Source organism: Orcinus orca, chromosome 3 (genome assembly GCF_937001465.1).
Source record: "Orcinus orca chromosome 3, mOrcOrc1.1, whole genome shotgun sequence".
Taxonomy (NCBI): domain Eukaryota; kingdom Metazoa; phylum Chordata; class Mammalia; order Artiodactyla; family Delphinidae; genus Orcinus; species Orcinus orca.
The window spans coordinates 121,942,806-121,966,188 of record NC_064561.1 but is presented as its reverse complement, the minus strand read 5'-3'; the positions used below and the strand labels follow the sequence as shown (position 1 = coordinate 121,966,188).

The 23,383-nt window shown below is 46.2% G+C and overlaps 1 protein-coding gene and 1 long non-coding RNA gene across 6 annotated transcripts in view; one reads left to right on the top strand and one right to left on the bottom strand.

The window, feature by feature from the left end:
- Positions 1 to 23,383, top strand: part of THBS4 (thrombospondin 4) — a 49,847-nt gene that overhangs the window by 25,785 nt on the left and 679 nt on the right. Inside the window, exons 10-21 of the mRNA XM_004270853.4 lie at positions 7,292 to 7,444; positions 10,496 to 10,600; positions 11,513 to 11,620; positions 11,927 to 12,086; positions 13,397 to 13,515; positions 14,585 to 14,637; positions 17,176 to 17,369; positions 18,729 to 18,907; positions 19,551 to 19,599; positions 19,693 to 19,889; positions 20,519 to 20,691; positions 23,160 to 23,299. Coding sequence (XP_004270901.1) covers positions 7,292 to 7,444; positions 10,496 to 10,600; positions 11,513 to 11,620; positions 11,927 to 12,086; positions 13,397 to 13,515; positions 14,585 to 14,637; positions 17,176 to 17,369; positions 18,729 to 18,907; positions 19,551 to 19,599; positions 19,693 to 19,889; positions 20,519 to 20,691; positions 23,160 to 23,299 — 1,630 coding nt within the window. The remainder of the gene's footprint in view (positions 1 to 7,291; positions 7,445 to 10,495; positions 10,601 to 11,512; positions 11,621 to 11,926; positions 12,087 to 13,396; positions 13,516 to 14,584; positions 14,638 to 17,175; positions 17,370 to 18,728; positions 18,908 to 19,550; positions 19,600 to 19,692; positions 19,890 to 20,518; positions 20,692 to 23,159; positions 23,300 to 23,383) is intronic.
- LOC117201688 (uncharacterized) lies at positions 12,081 to 23,256 on the bottom strand. 5 transcript variants are annotated; one of them, XR_004483781.2, is made up of 6 exons: positions 23,130 to 23,256; positions 22,804 to 23,020; positions 22,206 to 22,322; positions 21,031 to 21,209; positions 18,534 to 19,237; positions 12,081 to 12,711 (listed from the first exon to the last, which is right to left on the bottom strand). It is a non-coding gene; the product is annotated as an uncharacterized LOC117201688 (long non-coding RNA). The 5 variants fall into 5 exon arrangements; XR_007476387.1 differs by having other exon boundaries at positions 23,126 to 23,252; XR_004483782.2 differs by lacking the exon at positions 18,534 to 19,237.

The window sequence follows — 23,383 nt, the reverse complement described above, 5'->3', positions numbered from 1 at the left end:
ATTAGTCATCACTTTTATACACATCAGTGTATACATGTCAATCCCAATCTCCCAGTTCATCACACCACCACCGCCCCCTGCCATGGCTTTCCCCCCTTGGTGTCCATACGTTTCTTCTCTACATCTGTGTCTCTATTTCTGCCCTGCAAACCAGTTCATCTGTACCATTTTTCTAGGTTCCACATACATGTGTTAATGTACGATATTTGTGTTTATATTTCTGACTTACTTCACTCTGTACGACAGTCTGCAGGTCCATCCATGTCTCAAACAAATGACCCAATTTCGTTCCTTTCTATGGCTGAGTAATATTCCATTGTATATGTGTGCCACATCTTTATCCATTCGTCTGTCAATGGGCATTTAGGTTGTTTCCATGACCTGGCTATTGTAAACAGTGCTGCTATGAACATTGGGGTGCATGTGTCTTTTGGAATTATGGTTTTCTCTGGGTATTTGCCCAGTAGTGGGATTGCTGTATCCCACTAAAAACTAAAAAAATTCTATTTTTAGTTTTTTAAGGAACCTCCGTACTGTTCTCCATAGTGGCTGTATCAATTTACATTCCCACCAACAGTACAAGAGGGTTCCCTTTTCTCCACACCCTCTCCAGCATTTGTTGTTTGTAGATTTTCTGATGATGCCCATTCTAACTGGTGTGAGATGATACCTCATTGTAGCTTTGATTTGCATTTCTCTAATAATTAGTGATGTTGAGCAGCTTTTCATGTGCTTCTTGGCCATCTGTATGTCTTCTTTGGAGAAATGTCTATTTAGGTCTTCTTTCCATTTTTGGATTGGGTTGTTTGTTTTTTTCATATTGAGCTGCATGAGCTATTTATATATTTTGGAGATTAATCCTTTGTCCATTGATTCGTTTGCAAATATTTTCTCTCATTCTGAGGGTTGTCTTTTCGTCTTGTTTATGGTTTCCTTTGCTGTGCAAAAGCTTTTAAGTTTCATTAGTTCCCATTTGTTTATTTTTGTTTTTATTTCCATTACTCTAGGAGGTGGATCAAAAAAAGATCTTGCTGTGATTTATGTCAAAGAGTGTTCTTCCTATGTTTTCCTCTAAGAGTTTTATAGTGTCCAGTCTTACATTTAGATCTCTAATCCATTTTGAGTTTATTTTTGTGTATGGTGTTGGGGAGTGTTCTAATGTCATTCTTTTACATGTAGCTGTCCAGTTTTCCCAGCAGCACTTACTGAAGAGACTCTCTTTTCTCCATTGTATATCCTTGCCTCCTTTGTCATAGATTAGTTGACCATAGGTGCGTGCCTTTATCTCTGGACTTTCTATCTTGTTCCATTGATCTATGTTTCTGTTATTGTGCCAGTACCATATTGTCTTGATTAGTGTAGACTTATATTATACTCTGAAGTCAGGGAGTCTCATTCCTCCAGCTCCGTTTTTTTCCCTCACGACTGCTTTGGCTATTCGGGGTCTTTTTTGTCTCCATACAAATTTTAAGATGATTTGTTCTAGTTCTGTAAAAAAGACTATTGGTAATTTGATAGGGATTGCATTGAATCTGTAGATTGCTTTGGGTAGTATAGTCATTTTCACAATATTGATTCTTCCACTCCATGAACATGGTGTATCCATCTGTTGGTGTCATCTTTAATTTCTTTCATCAGTGTCTTATAGTTTTCTGCATACAGGTGTTTTGTCTCCCTAGGTAGGTTTATTCCTAGGTATTTTATTCTTTTTGTTGCAGTGGTAAATGGGAGTGTTTCCTTAATTTCTCTTTCAGATTTTTCATCATTAGTGTATAGGAATGCAAGAGATTTCTGTGCATTAATTTTGTATCCTGCTACTTTACCAAATTCATTGATTAGCTCTAGTAGTTTTCTGGTGGCATCTTTAGGATTCTCTATGTATAGTATCATGTCATCTGCAAACAGTGAAGTTTTACTTCTTCTTTTCCAATTTGTATTCCTTTTATTTCTTTTTCTTCTCTGATTGCTGTGGCTAGGACTTCCAAAACTATGTTGAATAATAGTGGCAAGAGTGGACATCCTTGTCTTTTTCCTGATCTTAGAGGAAGTGCTTTCAGTTTTTCACTATTGAGAATGATGTTTGCTGTGGGTTTGTCATATGTGGCCTTTATTATGTTGAGGTAGGTTCCCTCTATGCCCACTTTCTGGAGAGTTTTTATCATAAATGGGTGTTGAATTTTGTCCTAAGCTTTTTCTGCATATATTGAGATGATCATATGGTTTTTATTCTTCAGTTTGTTAATATGCTGTATCACATTGATTGATTTGCGTATATTGAAGAATCCTTGCATCCCTGGGATAAATCCCACTTGGTCATGGCGTATGATCCTTTTAATGTGTTGTTGGATTCTGTTTGCTAGTATTTTGTTGAGGATTTTTGCATCTATATTCATCAGTGATATTGGTCTGTAATTTTATTTTTTTGTAGTATCTTTGTCTGGTTTTGGTATGTCTGGTTTTGTGTGATGGTGGCCTCACAGAATGAGTTTGGGAGTGTTCCTTCCTCTGCAATTTTTTGGAAGAGTTTGAGAAGGATGGGTTTAGCTCTTCTCTAAATGTTTGATAGAATTCACCTGTGAAGCCATCTGGTCCTGGACTTTTGTTTGTTGGAACATTTTTAATCACAGTTTCAATTTCATTCCTTGTGATTCGTCTGTTCATATTTTCTGTTTCTTCCTGGTTCAGTCTTGGAAGGTTATACCTTTCTACGAATGTGTCCATTTCTTCCAGATTGTCCATTTTATTGGCATACAGTTGCTTGTAGTAGTCTCTTAGGATGCTTTGTGTTTCTGTGGTGTCTGTTGTAACTCTTTTTCATTTCTAATTTTATTGATTTGAGTCCTCTCCCTCTTTTTCTTGATGAGTCTGGCTAATGGTTTATCAATTTTGTTTATCTTCTCAAAGAACCAGCTTTTAGTTTTATTGATCTTTGCTATCGTTTCCTTCATTTTCATTTATTTCTGATCTGATCTTTATGATTTCTTTCCTTCTGCTAACTTTGGGTTTTGTTTGTTCTTCTTTCTCTAGTTCCTTTAGGTGTAAGGTTAGATTGTTTATTTGAGATTTTTCTTGTTTCTTGAGGTAGGCTTGTATAGCCATAAACTTCCCTCTTAGAACTGCTTTTGCTGCATCCCATAGGTTTTGGATCGTCGTGTTTTCATTGTCATTTGTCTCTAGGTGTTTTTTGATTTCCTCTTTGATTTCTTCAGTGATCTCTTGGTTATTTAGTAACATATTGTTTAGCCTCCATGTTTTTGTGGTTTTTACATTTTTTCCCCTGTAATGATTTCTAATCTCATAACGTTGTGGTCAGAAAAGATGCTTGATATGATTTCAATTTTCTTAAGTTTACTGAGGCTTGATTAGTGACCCAAGATGTGATCTATCCTGGAGAATGTTCCATGCGCACTTGAGAAGAAAGTGTAATCTGCTGTTTTGGGATGGAATGTCCTATAAATATCAATTAAATCTATCTGGTCTATTGTGTCATTTAAAGTTTGTGTTTCCTTATTTATTTTCATTTTAGATGATCTGTCCATTGATGTAAGTGAGGTGTTAATGTCCCCCACTATTATTGTGTTGCTGTCGATTTCTTCTTTTATAGCTGTTAGCAGTTGCCTTATGTATTGAGGTGCTCCTATGCTGGGTGCATGTATATTTATAATTGTTATATCTTTTTCTTGGATTGATCCCTTGATCATTATGTAGTGTCCTTCCTTGTCTCTTGTAACATTGTTTATTTTAAAGTCTATTTTATCTGATATGAGTATTGCTACTCCAGCTTTCTTTTGATTTCCATTTGCATGGAATATCTTTTTCCATGCCCTCACTTTCAGTCTGAATGTGTCCCTAGGTTTTAAGTGGGTGTCTTGTAGACAGCATATAGATGGGTCTTGTTTTTGTATCCGTTCGGAAAGCCTGTGTCTTTTGGTTGGAGTGTTTAATCCATTCACGTTTAGGGTAGTTATCAATATATATGTTCCTATGACCATTTTCTTAATTGTTTTGGGTTTGTTTTTGTAGGTCCTTTTCTTCTTTTGTGTTTCCCACTTAGAGAAGTTCCTTTAGCATTTGTTGTAGAGCTGGTTTGGTGGCACTGAATTCTCTTAGCTTTTGCTTGTCTGTAAAGCTTTTGATTTCTCCATCGAATCTGAATGAGATCCTTGCTGGGTAGAGTAATCTTGGTTGTAGGTTCTTCCCTTCATCACTTTAAGTATATCATGCCACTCTCTTCTGGCTTGTAGAGTTTCTGCTGAGAAATCAGCTGTTAACCTTATGGGAGTTCCCTTGTGTGTTATTTGTTGTTTTTCTCTTGCTGCTTTTAATAATTTTTCTTTGTCTTTAATTTTTGCCGATTTGATTACTATATGTCTCGGTGTGTTTCTCCTTGGATTTATCCTGTATTGGACTCTCTGCGCTTCCTGGACTTGGGTGGCTATTTCCTTTCCCATGTTAGGGAAGTTTTCGACTATAATCTCTTCAAATATTTTCTCTGGTCCTTTCTCTCTCTCTTCTCCTTCTGGGACCCCTATAATGCGAATGTTGTTGCATTTAATGTTGTCCCAGAGGTCTCTTCAACCTCCCAGAGGTTGTCTTCATTTCTTTTCATTCTTTTTTCTTTCTTCTGTTCCACAGCAGTGAATTCCACCATTCTGTCTTACAGGTCACTTGTCTGTTCTTCTGCCTCGGTTACTCTGCTATTGATTCCTTCTAGTGTAGTTTTCATTTCAGTTATTGTATTGTTCATCTCTGTTTGTTTGTTCTTTAATTCTTCTAGGTCTTTGTTAAACATTTCTTGCAACTTCTCGATCTTTGCCTCCATTCTTTTCCCGAGGTCCTGGATCATCTTCACTATCATTACTCTGAATTCTTTTTCTGGAAGGTTGCCTATCTCCACTTCATTTAGTTGTTTTTCTGGGGTTTTATCTTGTTCCTTCATCTGGTACATAGCCCTCTGCCTTTTCATCTTGTCTATCTTTCTGTGAATGTGGTTTTTGTTCCACAAGCTGCAGGATTGTAGTTCTTCTTGCTTCTGCTGTCTGCCCTCTGGTGGATGAGGCTATCTCAGAGGCTTATGCAAGTTTCCTGATCAGTGTTGGGCTTTTGAATTAATGTTTATTGAATAAAATATTATCATTCTAGTATTTTTTAAATAGGAAGAGCTTTTTAGTTTGTATTAATAGTTCAGTATTCCAAAATATGCATTTTACTCGTGACAACAGAATTCCCAAATGGTATTCATTATTTTCATAGGACTTCTCGAAAGTCATTTGTATTAAATTAAAATGCCTAATGCTTAGTGGGTTGAATTTTTTTTTTAACATCTTTATTGGGGTATAATTGCTTTACAATGGTGTGTTAGTTTCTGCTTTATAACAAAGTGAATCAGTTATACATATACATATGTTCCCATATCTCTTCCCTCTTGCGTCTCCCTCCCTCCCACCCTCCCTATCCCACCCCTCCAGGCGGTCACAAAGCACCGAGCTGATCTCCCTGTGCTATGTGGCTGCTTCCCACTAGCTATCTACCTTACGTTTGTTAGTGTATATATGTCCATGCCTCTCTCTCGCTTTGTCACAGCTCACCCTTCCCCCTCCCCATATCCTCAAGTCTGTTCTCTAGTAGGTTTGTGTCTTTATTCCTGTCTTACCCCTAAGTTCTTCATGACATTTTTTTTTCTTAAATTCCATATATATGTGTTAGCATATGATATTTGTCTTTCTCTTTCTGACTTACTTCACTCTGTATGACAGACTCTAGGTCTATCCACCTCATTACAAATAGCTCAATTTCGTTTCTTTTTATGGCTGAATAATATTCCATTTGGGTTGAAATTTTAACGAATCAGATTTGGCTTTTATTCCTGAAAGTTCCTGTTGACTCTTTCCAAGGTGATAGGTGTAGCACAGTAGACTGTCAATGAAGTAACTATTGGCTCCAGGTATGACTGCTTCTCATTTACTGTATGTTCCTGGGAAAGGTTTTTAATCTCTAGGTTCCTAGCTTCCTTATATGTCAAAGCATTTTATAAATATCAAGTCACTTATTTTAATCCTCACAACAAACCTGTCAATAGGCACTATTATTATCCCCATTTTACAGTTGAAGAAACTGAGGCACAGGAAAGTTAAATAATTAGGCGAAGGCCACACATCTCATAAGACATCGAGTCTGGCTGCAGAGCCCTGTTCTATCCACAATGCTGCCTAGGAATATACTGGGACTTATTAGCTTTTTAGCTTCTTAGCTTTCTACCAGGACAAAGCTAGTCTGTGGAAATGGATTTGGGAGACACTGACATGAAGGTAATAACTAAAGTCACTCAGGGAGAGGAATAGTAGACAGTGGAACTGTCTACAAAATAGAACTCTAGAAAACCTCAAAAATGAAGGAGTAGGCAAAGGAAAAAGAGCAGAGAAACAAAGAAAAGGAAAGAACTGACCAAAGGGAGTCTTCCAATGAGGCTGACAGATCAAGAAAGATCATTGGAGAGAATTCCCTGGCGGTCCAGTGGTTAGGATTCTCCCAGGGCCTGAGTTCAATCCCTGGTTGGGGAACTAAGATCCCACAAGCCCTGCAGTGTGGGCAAAATAAAATAATAATACTTGGAAAGCATCTTTTGGATTCAGTGAGTCAGGGGTTGTGAGTGACCAAAATCATTGAATTGTGTAGTTTATGTGGATGTCTTTCATGATATGTAAAGTCTATCTCAGTAAAAAAGAAAAAAAAAGAAGTCAAGCTTGTCCCGGAAGCGCCACCGCAATGGAGCTGACAGCTCACTTGCCAGGTTTCTTTCACAGCACTCCACCTCATCAAGAATTCTCAGCGCAAGGCCGACGACATTTCTCTGTTCCTTTGTCACTTGATTGTTAAAAAAAAAAAAAGCCAAATGAACATTAAAAACAATTTTCTCATTTGCTTTTTTACCAAACCGTGTTCTTTGTCCCCAGAGTAAATTTTCTCACTCCACCTCCCAGGACTTCACTGGAGTTTTCAGCCCTTTCCTCCTTGCCCTCCACAGTGGAGCCAGCAAGTCAAAGTGGCTCACTGGCCAGCCTTCTCCCTTCGATTGTGTTCCTTTATGTCTCCGTGGCCTGCTGTGGCTTCCAGTCTGGTAGTGTCTCCCCCAATACTCACACAGTGTTAGAAGACATACACATAAGCAGAGGCAGGCATGGGGCTCACTGCATCCTGGCATCATCGAGTACATGTAAAAATAGACACAAGTGCCGTACCTTTGCTCACAGGTCTGAGGCCTTGGCTCACCGTCTTGCTCTGCTCCTTACAGGGATCTTATCGCTGTGGGCCTTGTAAACCAGGGTACATTGGTGATCAGACGAGGGGATGCAAAATGGAAAGAAACTGCAGGAATGCAGAACTGAACCCTTGCAGCGTGAACGCACAGTGCATTGAAGAGAGGCAGGGGGATGTGACATGCGTGGTAAGTTGTTTGCTCCTTGCTTTATCATTTTCCCCCTTCCATTTGAAACACCATGCCTCTCCGGTTTCCACTTGCTTCAGGGTAAAAGTACTCAAGAATGAAAACAATTCCATCAAAGTAAACAAAGGATGTAGTAATAACAGAGTCAGCTGAGTTTGTGGGGAGCAATCTGAGGTCCACCTGACCATCAGCCACCCTCTTTCTCTCCCTCTTGGCCGTGGGTCGGCACCATCCCCCTGGGCACCTCGGTGGTGGAGCCCCAGCTCCCAGCCACCCCCTCTGGAAGGCCCAAGAAGTGAACAGCCGGAGCGGAAGGAGCCTCCTTCCCTCCCTTCCTACTGCTGCCCTTCCTTACTGTCCTCACCCTGAGGGCATCCAGTTTCAAAATCTGGCCTCATACTTCAGGAGGTGAGCCACAGTGGAGGGGTGGTGGGCTGCTCTTATAAACCCTGGGAGGAAACCTCCCATCTTCCGCAGCACCCTCTGTTCTCTGTGTCCACCTCGGCCGGGCTCAGGAGTAGCTCAGTGGGTGCTCACTCTCCTTCCCATGCGGTTCCCCACCCGGGAGCCGGCCTGGGGAGGAGGAGGTGGGTAGAGGGCAGGGCAGTTGCAGCCTTGCAAGGGTCTCCCACCAGGCAGGTGTGTAGTGGGCCCTTGGCGAGGAATGAGGTTCATGCCTGCCATCCATCCTGCCCTGGAGTCCTGGGGGATTCTAGGTGCTGCTCAATCAGCCGTCTCCAGCCACTCACCTCCCCAGGGAGCCAGGCCCTTTAGAGTTGGGGGCTCATAGGTTCATGGCGATCACCCTGAGCGGCAGGATGGATCCTGGGAGACTTTTTCTCTCTTCTTTATACCTCAAACTCAGACTCCCTTACCTTCATGTTCTCAGAATTTTCTACAATGGGCATATCACTTTCAAATAGGAAAAATGAGAAGAATCAAAACTAAGTTAGAGAAATAACTGCAATGGCACCAGCTCTCTCCATCAACACAGATAATTTGTAACAAGATACTGATGAAGGAATGGGCTGGGTTCAAGGGGGAGAAAAAAATCCACAGTTCCTCTAATTCCTGTTGATGGGGCATGTTTATTCCCATTGAGAGGCAAGCGTGTATCTATGTTTAAATCCTCATTTTCTGTGAACAAATTAACGATTCCCCTGGGATGGTGGGTGATGAGGCTCTTCATGTGTTTTGTGTTTTTTTCCCTTAATGTGTTTTTGAATTTGTGGTGAGGCACAATGACAGATGGTAAAGGATTAATACACTTGGTGTGACTACTAAAATAATTTAATCTGCCAGAAAATGGCTCATTAAAAACAACCTTGTTCCTAGAGGAAATCTTTTCTTCATTAAAATGAGTCAAGGACCATACCCCACGGCTGAGCTCTCCAGGCCCTCTGAAGGCCCTGCTGAAGCAATTGAACAGAAATAGGGGTAGTTACTGGGAGGCGTGTCTTTGGATTCTGCCTTCCACATCTCTGGTTGCAGAAGCGGGGTGCACATGATTAAGAATAGCCAGGCTGCAGCTTAGGAAGTCACTGGTCTTAAATCACGTTATTTTGATTAATGAGGGCAGGAAATTTAACATTTACTCATGTAACGTTTCTTTTTCCTTGGCCCTGTTCCCCCGGCTCTTACCTGCCCCTGCCTTGCTGGTTCCCTGTCATTTTCCAGGCCCCCTTGTCTCCTGTTCCTTCTGCAGTTCTGCCTGCCCCTCCTCGGGCACCTATCCTGCTCCTGAGCTGAGCTCCCAGGTACCACCTCATACCCAGGACACCTCTTATAGAAGGATTTCCTTTCTCTTGGGTTTATCATTCATCCTTTAGCCAGGCCAACTATATGGAATATCAGAGGGAGAACTCAAAGTGCATGTTAACCAAATACATGTGGCAGAAAACATTGAACTGGGACAGTCTTGAGTTCAAGTCCCAGCTCTGAGACCTTGGGCAAGGGACTTAGCCACTCTGAGCTGAGTCGACTCTTTTGTAAAATGGGATAGTGATGACCTTGCAGCATCATTGTAAGGACTGGAGATAATGCTTATAGAGTCCGGCATAGAATAACTGTTATTTTAATGCCTCTTCTGCTGACAATGAAGGCTTGCTCTCAGCAGCTGGTGGTGGCACGGAACTTGGGTAGACTTTTCCAGAAACGTAGAGAACATGCAGACCCAGCCCTACCCCTGTGGGAATCTTCACCTGTTAAAAGATATGAGTGGAGGTAAAGCACTTTGGAAGGTTCCTGCTGTGGTGGACATTGATCTAGAAGACCATTAGATTCAGAGACACGACTGTGGCTCCAGAATGCTAAGGAAGGTGCCACAGCGGCCGCTCCACCCTTGTGTGCATTCATTTCCATTGGGAGAAGAAACTGGACAATCACATGGAGAACATTTTGACAATACTTCAAAAGTACAAATACCCTTTGAACCAAGAATTTCATGCTAAGAAGCCAGTACAGGTGCAGAATGATAAATGTCCTCAGATTCTTTGTGGCAGCATTGTTTGCGACAGAAAAAGGTTTTAACGACTTGACACCGACCATAGGGGACTGGTTGAATTCACTGAGGTGCATGCATTCCACTTTATGTATGTTATCTCTGTGCCCATTAAAAAGGAAGACACTAATCTACGTGTGGTAATATGAAAAGAGCGCTAAGATATAATGTTAATTTTTTAAAAATTCAAGGTACAGAGCAGTGTTCATATGTGTGCTACCAATTGTGCTGAACGACAAAAAGAGAAAAAGAACGTATGTGTGTTTGCTGATCTCTGCCCAGCATGTCTCTGAAAGTATTCATGAGAGCAGATTGCCTTGATTCCTGAGCCAAGGTGCAAGAGCAGGAAGGAGTTTTCACTCTCCCTTTGTACTTTTTGAATTTTGAAGCAGTAGACTATTCAAAACACAGTTTAATAGTTTTAAAATCCTGCGAACAAAGCTTTCTGGCCCTCCCTCTGGGGATGCACACACAGGAGCAGAGGCCCCTGTCGGACCCTGGCCTCCCACCAGGCTCAGCTCCTGGACTCCTGACGGGTTTTTCCTTCACAGTGTGGGGTTGGCTGGGCTGGTGACGGCTACATCTGCGGAAAGGACGTGGACATTGACAGCTACCCTGACGAAGAATTGCTGTGCTCTGCCAGCAACTGCAAAAAGGTAAGGGGGTCGAGCAGGAGAAAAAAACACGCACATGCACGCACACTCACTCTGTGGCTTTCCAAAGCCACATCTTATATGGGGCAGAGGTTCTGTGGCTTCCATTTAAAACTGTATTTTTGAAGTAGCTGCATCTCAAATGTAGCAAAACAGCCATCAACAATAAAGCCAGACAGGTAGGGACTTCTCTGGTGGCACAGTGGTTAAGAATCCGCCTGCCAATGCAGGCGGAGACACAGGTTCGAGCCCTAGTCTGGGAAGATCCCGCATGCCGTGGAGCAACTAAGCCCGTGCACCACAACTACTGAGCCTGCACTCTAGAGCCCGTGAGCCACAACTGCTGAGCCCACGTGCCACAACTACTGAAGCCCGTGAGCCCGTGTGCCTAGAGCCCTACTCCGCAACAAAGAGTAGCCCCCGCTAACCACAACTAGAGAAAGCACGCAGCAATGAAGACCCAACGCAGCCAAAAATAAATAAATTTATTTTAAGAAAAAAAGCCAGACAGGTACAGGCAGAAATAGTTTTTGACTTAAGACAGATGGAGATGGGGATGGGGGAAATGGGGAGAAGTTGATGAAAGGGTGCAAACTTTCTGCCATGAGGTGAATAAGATCTGAGGATCTAATGTATAACATGGTGACTATAGTTGATAACACTGTACTGTATAGTTGAAATTTACTAAGAGTGTAGAACTTAAATGTTCTCAGCAAAAAAAAATGGGGAGATAAACGTGAGGTGATGCATATGTTAATTAACTCAATGGGGGAATCCCTTCACAATATCAACGTATATCCAATCGTCACATTATACACTTTAAATGTCTTGCAATTTTATTTGTCAGTTATACCTCAATAAAGCTGAAAAAATACAAATGTAGATGTGTCTCTGAGCTGTGTTTCTCCAACTTAGGACAACTGCAAGTATGTGCCAAATTCCGGCCAAGAGGATGCAGACAGAGATGGCCTTGGAGATGCTTGTGACGAGGATGCTGATGGAGATGGGATCCTGAATGAGCAGGTAAGTACCTGCTTTGCTGGGAGGGCCTATGAATTGCCACGTACCAGGGATGGTGGAAGAAAGGCCGTGAAGTCAACTATTTATATTAATCATCCCGATTGTCTGTTTCCATGCCTGCGTTCCCATGGCACTGCAGTTTTTTATTCTAAGATTATGAAATGTTTATAAAACTGATGAACTTGGGCCTCCTGAGTTGCGACATCTCATGCCAGTCGGGGGAAGGTTGGCTGGCATCCACCGCAGGACCAGGCACACAGTGGGGATTCAGTAAAAGTCAGAGTTAACGTCGGTCTTTTGATCCTTTAGGACAACTGTGTCCTGACTCACAATGTGGACCAGAGGAACAGTGACAAAGATATGTTTGGGGATGCCTGTGATAACTGCCGGAATGTCCTAAATAATGACCAGAAGGACACGGACGGGGATGGAAAAGGAGATGCCTGCGATGACGACATGGATGGAGATGGTGGGTGTGTCTTGCTTAGTCTTTTACTTGGGATTCATTTGTCCTTTTTCCCCTTGTTCTCTCTTAGGAGCAGGAATAGAATGACTGACTCTGAGGGCCTTTCCGCTCCAGGGGGTTCCACATGGCCTGTGCCTGGTGGCCCCAAGGCCCACTTGTTTCTGTGGAAGAAGAACCCTGGTGTTCTGGGAACTCTATATCATTGCCAGAAACTTTGTAGGAATCCCTTCGAGCAGTGTCTTGTCAGGGATGTGGCTCTGTAGGGCATCTGTCTTCCCAGACTGCAGCTTTCCTCCCTCCCCACCATCCTTCTCATGCATAAGGGTCCTGGAAGTGGAGGATTGAGGTAGAGGGGCTGAGCAGGGTCATGGGCTGCAGCCGTGGGTCAGGCTCCTCCTGCAGAGACTCGGGCATTTCCCAGGAGCCTGGGAAGAGCTGTCAGGCAGGGCGGCTGCATCACCCAGCTCCAGGGGCCACTGAAGGGGCCTCGTATTGTGGTCTGTGTGAATAGCACCTCTGGAGCACAACTCTGGAGCCTCACAGGCCGTGAGGGAGGACGTTTGTTCCTGTATAGCTTCCGGAACATATAGGTGACTATCATCAAAGTATAGGCTGGATCCGATAGTTTCTGAAAAACACATCACAACACAGGACCTTGAAGGAATTTCCTTTTAGAAATACACTACACCCACCACTAACCAACACACACCCGGCACTCCAGACTATTCCCATGTCTCTAAAACACAATCCCACCTTCTATAAGCCTGACTGATGGTAAACCCGCTCAGCGAAACAAACAAACAACGCACCGAGTTGTAGCATTTGCCAGTTTCCATTATGTAAATACCACTCCCACCATCACTGGTTCCAAGGTACCAAGAGGAGATGACATGATTGAACGGGAAGCTGGGTAGAAATGGGTATGACTGGCCTGACTCCAGCACACCACTGCCTGAGCCCCGGGGCCCTTGTCATAGCTCACACACCCGTGAGGTCCTCCCTCTCCAGGGTCGGCCCACCTAGCCCTCATGACCCCCTCATCTGGTTGCAGTGATAGCCCTTGATATCTTCAACAAATTCTAACTCAGTGGATAAATGCCTCAGGTCATTCTTCTTTTAAGGCTCCCAGAATCCATCCTTTGACATTACCTCCAGGTAACTGCTGGAAAAGGTATGGCTCTCTGAGGATGGCCCAGGCAGACATTACCTGCTGTGTGCCATGTGCTGGCCTGATCTCTACAGCACCTGGAAGTCTGTGCTCCAGACCTTTCTGTGATGTTCACCTGACTCAGAGAAGCATTCCTTTCTCATAGGAATAAAAAACATCCTGGACAACTGCCAGAAAGTTCCCAACCGTGATCAACAGGACAAAGATGGTGATGGCGTGGGGGATGCCTGTGACAGCTGTCCTGATGTCAGCAACCCTAACCAGGTTAGTAGGATCCAGGGCCATCCAAACTCTAGGCTGAACTGCCCAATGCAGAGACTCACGTAAGACACGTGTCTGGAAGAGCCCAGCCGAGCCCGCCAGCCCAGTTCTTTGCTGTTGCCTTATACCTAACAGCAGAGGTGGTGAAATTGTATACTTAAGCCTGGAGGTGATGGGAGATCTGAGGCCTTCGGGACTAATCTCACAGGCTGTGAAGTCCCTGTGAGGTTAGGAATAGTTGTTTTGGGGGTTTCTTAAAATTTATCTGGCTGCGCCGGGTCTTAGTTGCAGCACGTGGGCTCTTCGTTGCTGTGTGTGGGATCTTTAGTTCCGGCATGCAGGATCTAGTTCCCTGACCAGGGATCGAACCTGGGCTCCCTGCATTGGGAGCACACAGTCTTAACTGCTGGACCACCGGGGAAGTCCCAGTAATAGTTTAATGATGCCCAAAACAAGTTGTTTTTTTTTTTTTGGCTGAAAGGAAAATGCAATGTGGAAATTAACCATGGGGAGCCTCATGTCCCTTTCATCCCCAAATCCCAACAACAGCCTATGTATGGACATTTCAGGTTGGGATCAGTCAGCGATGTGCTGTTTGCCTTCTCTCTCCTCCTTCCTGTCTGGATAATTGGATATGATGTGTCACTTATTTTTAAAGCCCTGAGAGAGGGGCGTCATTATTGCCCTCTGACTCACTCCCATGCTGGCTCAATTCCAAAATGCAGAAGCAAAGCAAAATCTGTTTGCCTTGTCCCCGTGCCTGTGGCTGGCTCCCTTCCGACCCGTGCCTGAGTGCCACGTCTCCACCTGCCACCATGCTGCCCCAGCGCCCTTCTCCAATCAGCTCATCTGGTGTGTAGGCAGCCCATCCTTGGAGCTTGATATTTTGGAAGGCTTTTTTGAAAATTCAGCATTGTGCCTACACCAATATGGTGTTGTCCTTTTGCAGTTTGCACCACCCCAATTCCAGAGAAATAATTCCTGAGATCCAGTGATGATGGGCTGGGCCTGCCTTCTCTGGAACATTCTGTGCAGGCCCAGGGGTAAATGACACGTTTTGTTCTCTTTGCAGTCTGATGTGGATAACGATCTGGTTGGGGACTCCTGTGACACCAATCAGGACAGGTATGGCACGTTTCCCAGCTGCATAGGGCTGATGAAAATTCCAGAGGAAGTTTTCTCTTTCAGAGCTCTCCGTTGCTACCATGCTTTGGGATCTCTCTGGGCAGATTGAGTTGCTGGAGGGACCATAGCCCTGTCTTTGGTCAGGGTCACTGCACCTCCATGAATGGGGGACTTGACGGTACCAGGAGGGGCCACTAGGCACTCAAGCAACTGAGACTCTATCACAGGAGAGGCAGTGTAGCATCATGCTTTAAAGATGGGCTCTGGAGCGACACAGCTAGATATAAATCCCAGCTCCTCCACCTACACATCAGCTTACCTTAGGCAAGTTACCTCATCTCTCTGTGCCTCCATTGTCTCATCTGTAAAATGGGGATGGAAATGGAATGTAGCTCTTAGGACTCTTGTGAAAGTTGAGTTAATTTATGGAAAGGACATATTACAGTTTCTGTTGCATCGATGTTAGCTCTTTTGCTGTTATATTCTTTCAGCTCAGGAAAGCTTCATCATCATCCCAAAATAGAGAGCTGTCAGTGTGCTGAGGGAATCACTGTTATTTCATTGTCCTTGGAATTTTTTCTTTCAGTTTTCTTTATTTGGGTGGAGTTGTTCTATACAAATGAATGTTGTCAGCCCTTCTAGCCCCACATGGATGGAGTCCTACGTTAAGACACGGGGCTGGATCAGATGCTATAGGAACATCAAAAATGTAGGCATGGCCAGCTCTGCCCTAGAGGTACCTGCCGTCCAAGACTCTAAACCCTTTCATCTCTGTAGGGAATCATAGGGGCAGCAGGACAGGGGTGAGAGAGGGAAAGGAGTCTAAAAGGCAAAGCAGGAAGAAACATAGCTGCCCTTCTCAACCTCTTCTCAGAGGCTTCCCTACAGGCAGCAGCTCCCAAGCCCAACCTTGCTCAAGGACAGCTCCTATCAAGTCCTTGTGCTCCGTGTCCTTGATGCACAGTACATGCCAGCTAAGTGAACGTCAACAGACTTCTCAGTCTCTGAGTCTCAATTTCTTCATCTGCAAAGTAGAGCGAATTAAATGCCAAGTGATGGTAAAAAAGAAAGATAATGTAGGTAAAGCTCCTACCTACAGTGCTGGCCCTCAGATAACCTGCAGAAAATGGTAACTGAGGTATTAGTGTTATCACAGCATGAGGAAAGGAGAGGCAAGTCGGAGACAGTTTGACATAGGATGTCTCCGTTTCTGAGGTTAAGATGCGGCTGGTACCCTGACAACTTCCCTCGATAAGGTACATCAAGAATGTTCCCTGTTGTAGGTCATCCTGTGCTCTCAGTGCCATCTAAGTGATTTCTAAAATATCCTGTCCCACCAGCCTCTAGATTTTCTGCCTAAAATAACTCATTCCACTACATTTTAATTCCCACAAACTTGAGGACAGAAACTGCTTGGTTTTGCATAAAAATGTTCAGGGCTATATGGAATGGCTGCTAATGGAAATAGCTCAATCTTATGATTTGGAAAGCAGCCCTGCCACATGCCCAGGAATTCCACTGTTGGAGTTGTGTCACCTTCTGCCTGTCAGGGTTGACCTCACTTTCTCTGGGACCCATCTGGGAAGCATTGGCCTGAAGGGCATGGACTGGCCCCTGGCTTCCCTTCCTTGTCCCACTGTGGACAGCGTGGGGCAGTTGCTGGTCCAGGACGAGCTGTGGGTGGCGCCCGTGAAAGGAGTATCTGCTCTAATCCAGGGTAGCCGTGGGAGGCCTCCATCAACTCAGGGAAGCCTGGGGACAGGGCAGACTCATCCTCAGGTGGCCGTTAGGCCTGGAAAGAAGGAATGTCAGGTGGGCAGAGAACGAGGGTTCTGAGAAGTGCGTTAGCCCAGGGCCGAGCCCGGCCTACGTGCTCAGTTCTTGGGAAGGGCGGCCCTGCTGTTCCTGCCCTTCTCCCTGTGCATTCCCGTCTGACACTTCTCGGGCTTACTGGCCGGGCATGGTGAAGAGTCATAGAAAAGGAAACACCTTAGGGCTTCCCAAGAGCCAGGCACTTAGAAGTGTTTTTCTTATATTAAAACGTAACATGCAAAATTCTAATCACTTAATCATTCAATCTTCCTAACAACCCTGTGAGGTAGGCTGTTATTATTCCCATGGTACAGGGGAGGATGCTGAGCCGTAGAGGGGTAAGGGTCACGTCCGGGGCCCCATGCTGGTGCGCAGCTGAGCCAGGACTCGCAGCGGGCAGTGAGTCCACTGCGCCTCACTTTGTTCCCCTCCCACTTTCTCTGTCGGGGGTCACAGTCGTGCCCGGGGACTGAAAGGAGCATCTGGTCACCAAATCACAGAAATAGGCCCTTATTTTGAATAGAAAATGATCTACTTGTTTCAACAGGTTGGAGAAGTGGGAAATGGTCTCTGAGGCCCATAAGGCAGCCTCATCTAAGGACCTGTGGGGGTGATAAAAGACCAAGCCTGGTTAAGACCCCACACCCAAACTCTCCCTCCTGAGAACTGGACTCTTCGTGTCCTCTGCTGAACTGGGACGCAAACCCCCTCTCCTTTCTCCCACAGTGATGGAGACGGGCACCAGGACAGTACAGACAACTGCCCCACTGTCATAAACAGTGCCCAGCTGGACACTGATAAGGATGGAATTGGTGACGAGTGTGATGATGATGATGACAATGACGGCATCCCAGACCTGGTGCCCCCTGGACCAGACAACTGCCGGCTGGTCCCCAACCCTGCCCAGGAGGACAGCAACAGTAAGTGGGCTCAGCCCCAGGCTCCCTTCAGCCAGGCCCATGGTGGCCCCCCTCTGCCAGGGCCCCAGCTTCTCTGAGCAGCCACAGCTTGTGTGGACAGTAGACATCTGCTAGACACCAGTCTCAACTGTCAGAGAAGAGCTGCTTCTGCACAGCCCTCGGATGAGACCACACAGGGCAGGGAAGCAGCCACGTGCTGCTCGGGGCTTGGAGAGCTGCTCCACCATCTTGCTCGTGCCTTTCACCAGAGTGACAGGGCAGGAGCGGGATGGAGGGGAGGGCACCGCAGCGCTGCGTGATGCCTGATGCCTGCAGGGGCCAAGCTGTTAAGGAAAGGTATGCACAGAGCCAGAAATGAGACAGCAGAGTGGTGAGGACACGTGGTGGTGCGTTGGTGAGGGCATGCCCATCCCAGTATGCAAATTCAAATTTTAACACCATCTGTCAGCTGGACAAAAGACACTGGGCTATATTCAGCCTAAGGATCGCTGTAAATTCTTAGATTTTGGTGACCATAATTTCCCTGCTTTTTATGCGTTATAGTCCAGAAAGTACTGTAGACGTTTGCTTACGTAAGGTCAGGCTTAAGATCCACCAGTTGGGGCTTCCCTGGTGGCGCAGTGGTTGAGTGTCCGCCTGCCGATGCAGGGGATGCGGGTTTGTGCCCCGGTCCCGGAAGATCCCACATGCCGCGGAGCGGCTGGGCCCGTGAGCCATGGCTGCTGAGCCTGTGCATCGGAGCCTGTGCTCCGCAACGGGAGAGGCCACAACAGTGGGAGGCCCACGTACCGCAAAAAAAAAAAAAAAGATCCACCAGTTGGTGAAACCCCTGTCCTAGAGGACAGCCAGGGTTTCCTGTCAGGTCAACTTTGAAGTGTACTTTTTTTTTAAGATTTTTTTTTTTTTTTTGATGTGGACCATTTTTAAAGTCTTTATTGAATTTGTTACAATATTGCTTCTGTTTTTTGTTTTGGTTTTTTGGCTGCGAGGCATGTGGGATCCTAGCTCCCCAACCAGGGATCGAACCCGCACGCCCTGCATTGGAAGAGGTAGTCTTAACCACAGGACCACCAGGGAAGTCCCTCGTCAGGTCATCTTTGGACAGTTGCCCTCCACTCTGTCCCTAGGAAGTCCTTTTGATCACCTGCAGTGGGGTTCACTCACCTGCAGTGGGGTTCACCAACCCACCACGAGGACCGCGGGGCCGGCTCAGACACGGCTGATTCCAGGACTCCTGGCTCCACGTGGAGCTGGGTCTTGGGCTCTCTCTGCTCCTTGCCCAGCCCCCTCTGTCACGGAGGGGTGGCTTGGGGGTAGTAGGCATTACTGAACTGGTCCCCTCCTCCTCCACCCCCACAGGCGACGGCGTGGGGGACATCTGCGAGACAGACTTCGACCACGACCAGGTCATCGATCGGATCGACGTGTGCCCGGAGAACGCAGAGGTCACCCTGACCGACTTCAGGGCCTATCAGACGGTGGTCCTGGACCCTGAAGGGGACGCCCAGATCGATCCCAATTGGGTGGTCCTGAACAAGGTGAGGGTCACGCGGTCGGCACCGGCTCAGCGTTGCCTCTCGACACAGGCCCTTCTGAGAGTAGTGGGTAAATTTTGAGGGTGCCGACCTCCAGCCAGGTACTGTTCCACGTCGTGTTTGTTCCTCTCAACAGCCCTGTGACAGAGCTCTTTCATTAGCCTCGTTTTACAGATGATGAGCTCAAGTGTTACAAAGCTTGAGTGATTACTCATGGTAGCACTGCAGTTAAGCAGCTAAGATTGCTGGATTTGGGACCTAGGCAGTCTGACCCTAGAGCCATGCTTCTCATCTCTGCAGTAGATGCTCCGGTGTGTCCTCCTCCCTGTGGACCTAAAGAAGACAGGCACAGAGAGGCTTCGTCGGTTTTCCAGTGTCACCCAGGAGGTCACATTCATTAGAAGCATATGTTCTCTAATTAAGGGTTTATTGACTCAGCTTAAGTGACAGTTTTAGCAAAACTATTTCTACTTAGCTTTGAGGGTTTTTGTTTTCTTCTAAGGGTACGCTTTCTTTGAGCACGTAACAAGGGAGAGCAGTTCCTCAGATAATGAAATCTTTACATGGAGGTCTGAGGTTCTGGGCTTCTCTGAGATGATTCTACGCCCTCCAAGCTTAATCTTAACCCCTTCAACTCTCTCCGCAGGGCATGGAGATCGTGCAGACCATGAACAGCGATCCAGGCCTGGCAGTGGGTACGTCCAGGGCCTCATCACCACTGGTACAGAATTCACTCTTTCGAGCTGGTGTGGCTTGTCTGTTTTTCTCATCTATTTTGATCGTTACAGGGTACACGGCTTTTAATGGAGTGGACTTCGAAGGGACCTTCCACGTCAACACCCAGACGGACGATGACTATGCTGGCTTTATCTTTGGTTACCAAGACAGTTCCAGCTTCTATGTGGTCATGTGGAAGCAGACGGAGCAGACGTACTGGCAGGCCACCCCGTTCCGAGCTGTTGCAGAACCTGGCATTCAGCTCAAGGTACTCATCTCCCTTTCCTCTGGGCCCTTCACCCACCTTTTAAATTCTGTGTTCTCCCATATGGCATTTATCCATCTAAGGAATTGATGCATTCGTGCCAGCATTCAAGTTAGGGAACACTGGAGCCCATCCAGGGCCTTGCCTTCACTCCTGCGTACAAGCTACGTGCTTCCCTCTGGGTGACTGATGGTGAGAATGTCAGCCCCAGTAGGGGCCCAAGAGGGGGGGAGGATTTGGGGTGCAGCTTCAGGCACACTCTTCTGGAAACTGGTATTGTGTTTCCTCGATGGGGCCAGCTTTGTACAGGAGGGCTGGGAGGCTACCTCTGTCACTCCTGCTGGGAAGAAAGGCACACTTCAGAGCCCTCATTGGCCAAATGTGGGGAGCAATGGATTTTCAGCAGGAAAAACATGGGCTGGGTTAGTGGAATACTGGCCAGTGCGGATTACTGAAAGGCTGGGGGGAGCATCGCAGTAGAAATGGCACTTAAGCGTTGATGCTTTGTGTCCAGATCAAAGCCACCAGATTGTAACCGTGAATTCCCACCCCGTCACCACCCCAGGGATGGAGGGTGCGGGAAGGGTGGTCTGTGCGTTCTGTTCTAAGACCTCACTCGTGTCGTTGTCCAGGCCGTTAAGTCTAAGACGGGTCCGGGGGAGCATCTCCGCAACTCCCTGTGGCACACCGGGGACACCAGCGACCAGGTCAGGCTGCTGTGGAAGGACTCCAGGAACGTGGGCTGGAAGGACAAGGTGTCCTACCGCTGGTTCCTGCAGCACCGGCCCCAGGTGGGCTACATCAGGTAGGTGCAGCGCCCCCTCCACCCCGTGCACTTGAAGTAAAGCGCATCCTCCTTCTGCATCGCGGAGCCTCCGCTTCCCTGAGCCGAGGGTCCCCGAGGACATGCTGGGACCTCAGGCTCCCAGAAGAGAGGTGGGAGGACGACACCCGGCTCAGACTGACCGCCTGGATGGTAGGGCCAAACTGGGGGTAGAAGGACCTTCTGTGGGGGAGGCCTTGGCACCGGGGCACCAGAACGGTGATTCCCCTCTGCCACGCTGACCCGTGTGAGGTGAGACGTGCACTGACTCTCCCATCCACATCCCCATGTGGTCCCTCTCGGCCCTGTATCATCACTTACCCACAAACATTTCACGCTGCAGTGAGTCCCTCACGGTCTGATAAACTCCACGAGGGCAGCACCCATGTCTCATTTTATCTTGGTCTCCCCAGTGCCTGACACAGTGACGGCACGTCCCACCCTCGGCATGAACTGACCTTCATGTGAGCCGATGTAATCTGCCTTATTTCCCTGTAGGACTATTTAAAAAACAAACAACTGTTCTCAGAAGCTAGGATGCCTTAGCACTACATCTTTGAAATTTAGTCGGTGTACTTTTCTCTCTCATTCCTCAAACTTACAGATCAACACCCCTGCCAGCTTATGTAGCACTTTTAGGAATGGTGCTGATTGCTTTCTGCTGACCGGGGGCAAGGAAGCTGCTGAGTGGAAAAAAACGGATCATGAGGGCTAGTTCAGATTTTGTCCTTCTTTGAGACATTACATCAAATGTAATCTGTCTCACAGTAAGATGAGCATGTTCTCAGCCCTATTAAGCTTAATGCCCCTTTTTTATGACATATTTTGAGATGCCCCCTCTGTGTCCCAAAATGAAATCATAGAAAATATAACCTACCTGCACAGATTATTTTAGAGAGTCAATCTGATCCCTAATAGAGAAATAATAATTTATAACAAAATCGTGTAAATGCTTGGACACAACCACACCCAACACAAAATGAGACAGACACTGGCACCTGTGCCTAGAATCACGGCAGAGGCGATGTCCTGCTACAGATTGGTGTGTTGTAGACACAACAGTGGTAATGTGACTTTCTAAAATGGTGAACAGCTACAGAGAAGGACAAATATTGTATGACATCGCTTACATGTGGAACCTAAAAGGTACAAATGAACTGATTTACAAAACAGAAGTAGAGTCAGAGATGTAGAAAACAATCTATGGTTATGGGGGGGTGGGGAAGGGAAAAATTAGGAGGTTGGGATTGACATATACACACTACTGTATATAAAATGCATAAGCAATAAGGACCTACTGTATAGCACATGGAACTCAATATTCTGTAATGGCCCATGTGGGAATAGAATCTAAAACAGTGGATATATGTAGATGTATAACTGATTCACTTTGCTGTACAGCAGAAAGTAACACAACATTGTAAGTCAACTATACTCCAATAAAATAAGTAAATAGTAAACAGCTTAATTGTTAAACAAAACAAAGTACAGCTGACCTTTGAGCAATTCAGGGGATCAGTTCCAGGACCCCGCCAGGGATAAAGATCTGCAGATGCTCCAGTCCCACAGTCGGCCTTCCGTATCAGCGGCTCAGTATCTGCAGAGTCAACCACCTGTAGATCACATAGTAAAGTAGTATTTGGAAAAAATCCACATATAAGTGGACGCATGCAGTTCAAGCCTATGTTGTTTCAGGGTCGACTGTACTCAGTTTCTCAATTTACCCTGGAAAATCAGTTAATACCAGTGCAAAACTACTTGATGTTCACAAGTGAGAGAGAGTTAGGTTCTAAGCCCAGATGAACAGTCTCTTCACCTACCCACGGGTCTGGAGGAGCACCCCAAAAGTGTCTGGATGCAGGACAAGTTTTGATTTTTCTCTCCAGGGCCTGTAAGCTACCCAGCACCCCTGGCCTCTGTCACTAAATGCCACGGTGACAGCTCAAAATGCTCCCACAAATGTCTCAAACCCTGCTTAGGAAGTGCCGTCCCTCCCGAGGAGAATCATTGCTCTGGGATTCCACCAAATGTTATCAGTTCGACCTAGAGAAAAGCAGTGGTTTTCAAGCATGAGGTCTGGACAAGGTAACTCACTGGACAGTGAAGTCACAAAGCCTCTCGGTCCTGAGTCGTATTGTGATTTCTCTTTAACTCATCAGCGAGTACCCAGCGAGTTGAACTCGGTGCCCAGCATCATGCTAGGCCTTTGGAGAGACAGAAGAGGGGAGATGTGGACAGGTGGTCCCTGACCTCATGGAGCTTCCAGTCTCGTAGGGAAAGGGGAACACAGCAGCGGGAGCATGCTCCAGGTCTGTGAAAAGTGGAGTATGAAACAGAGCAAAGATGCAGGTGGATAAGAAGGGGGACCCCTAGGTCTTACGACAGGCGCGTCCCCCAACCTTGGTTGGAGACCTACTCACGGAGGCCCGCTCTGGCTGTGTTGTCCGCAGGGTGCAGTTTTATGAAGGCTCCGAGTTGGTGGCTGACTCAGGGGTCACCATAGACACCACCATGCGTGGAGGCCGGCTCGGCGTGTTCTGCTTCTCCCAGGAAAACATCATTTGGTCCAACCTCAAGTATCGCTGCAATGGTAACGTACATTCTTGTCGCTGCATACTATCACTACTAGAAAAAAAATCCAATAATGCCACCCTATCGTATAGCACACTTCCCT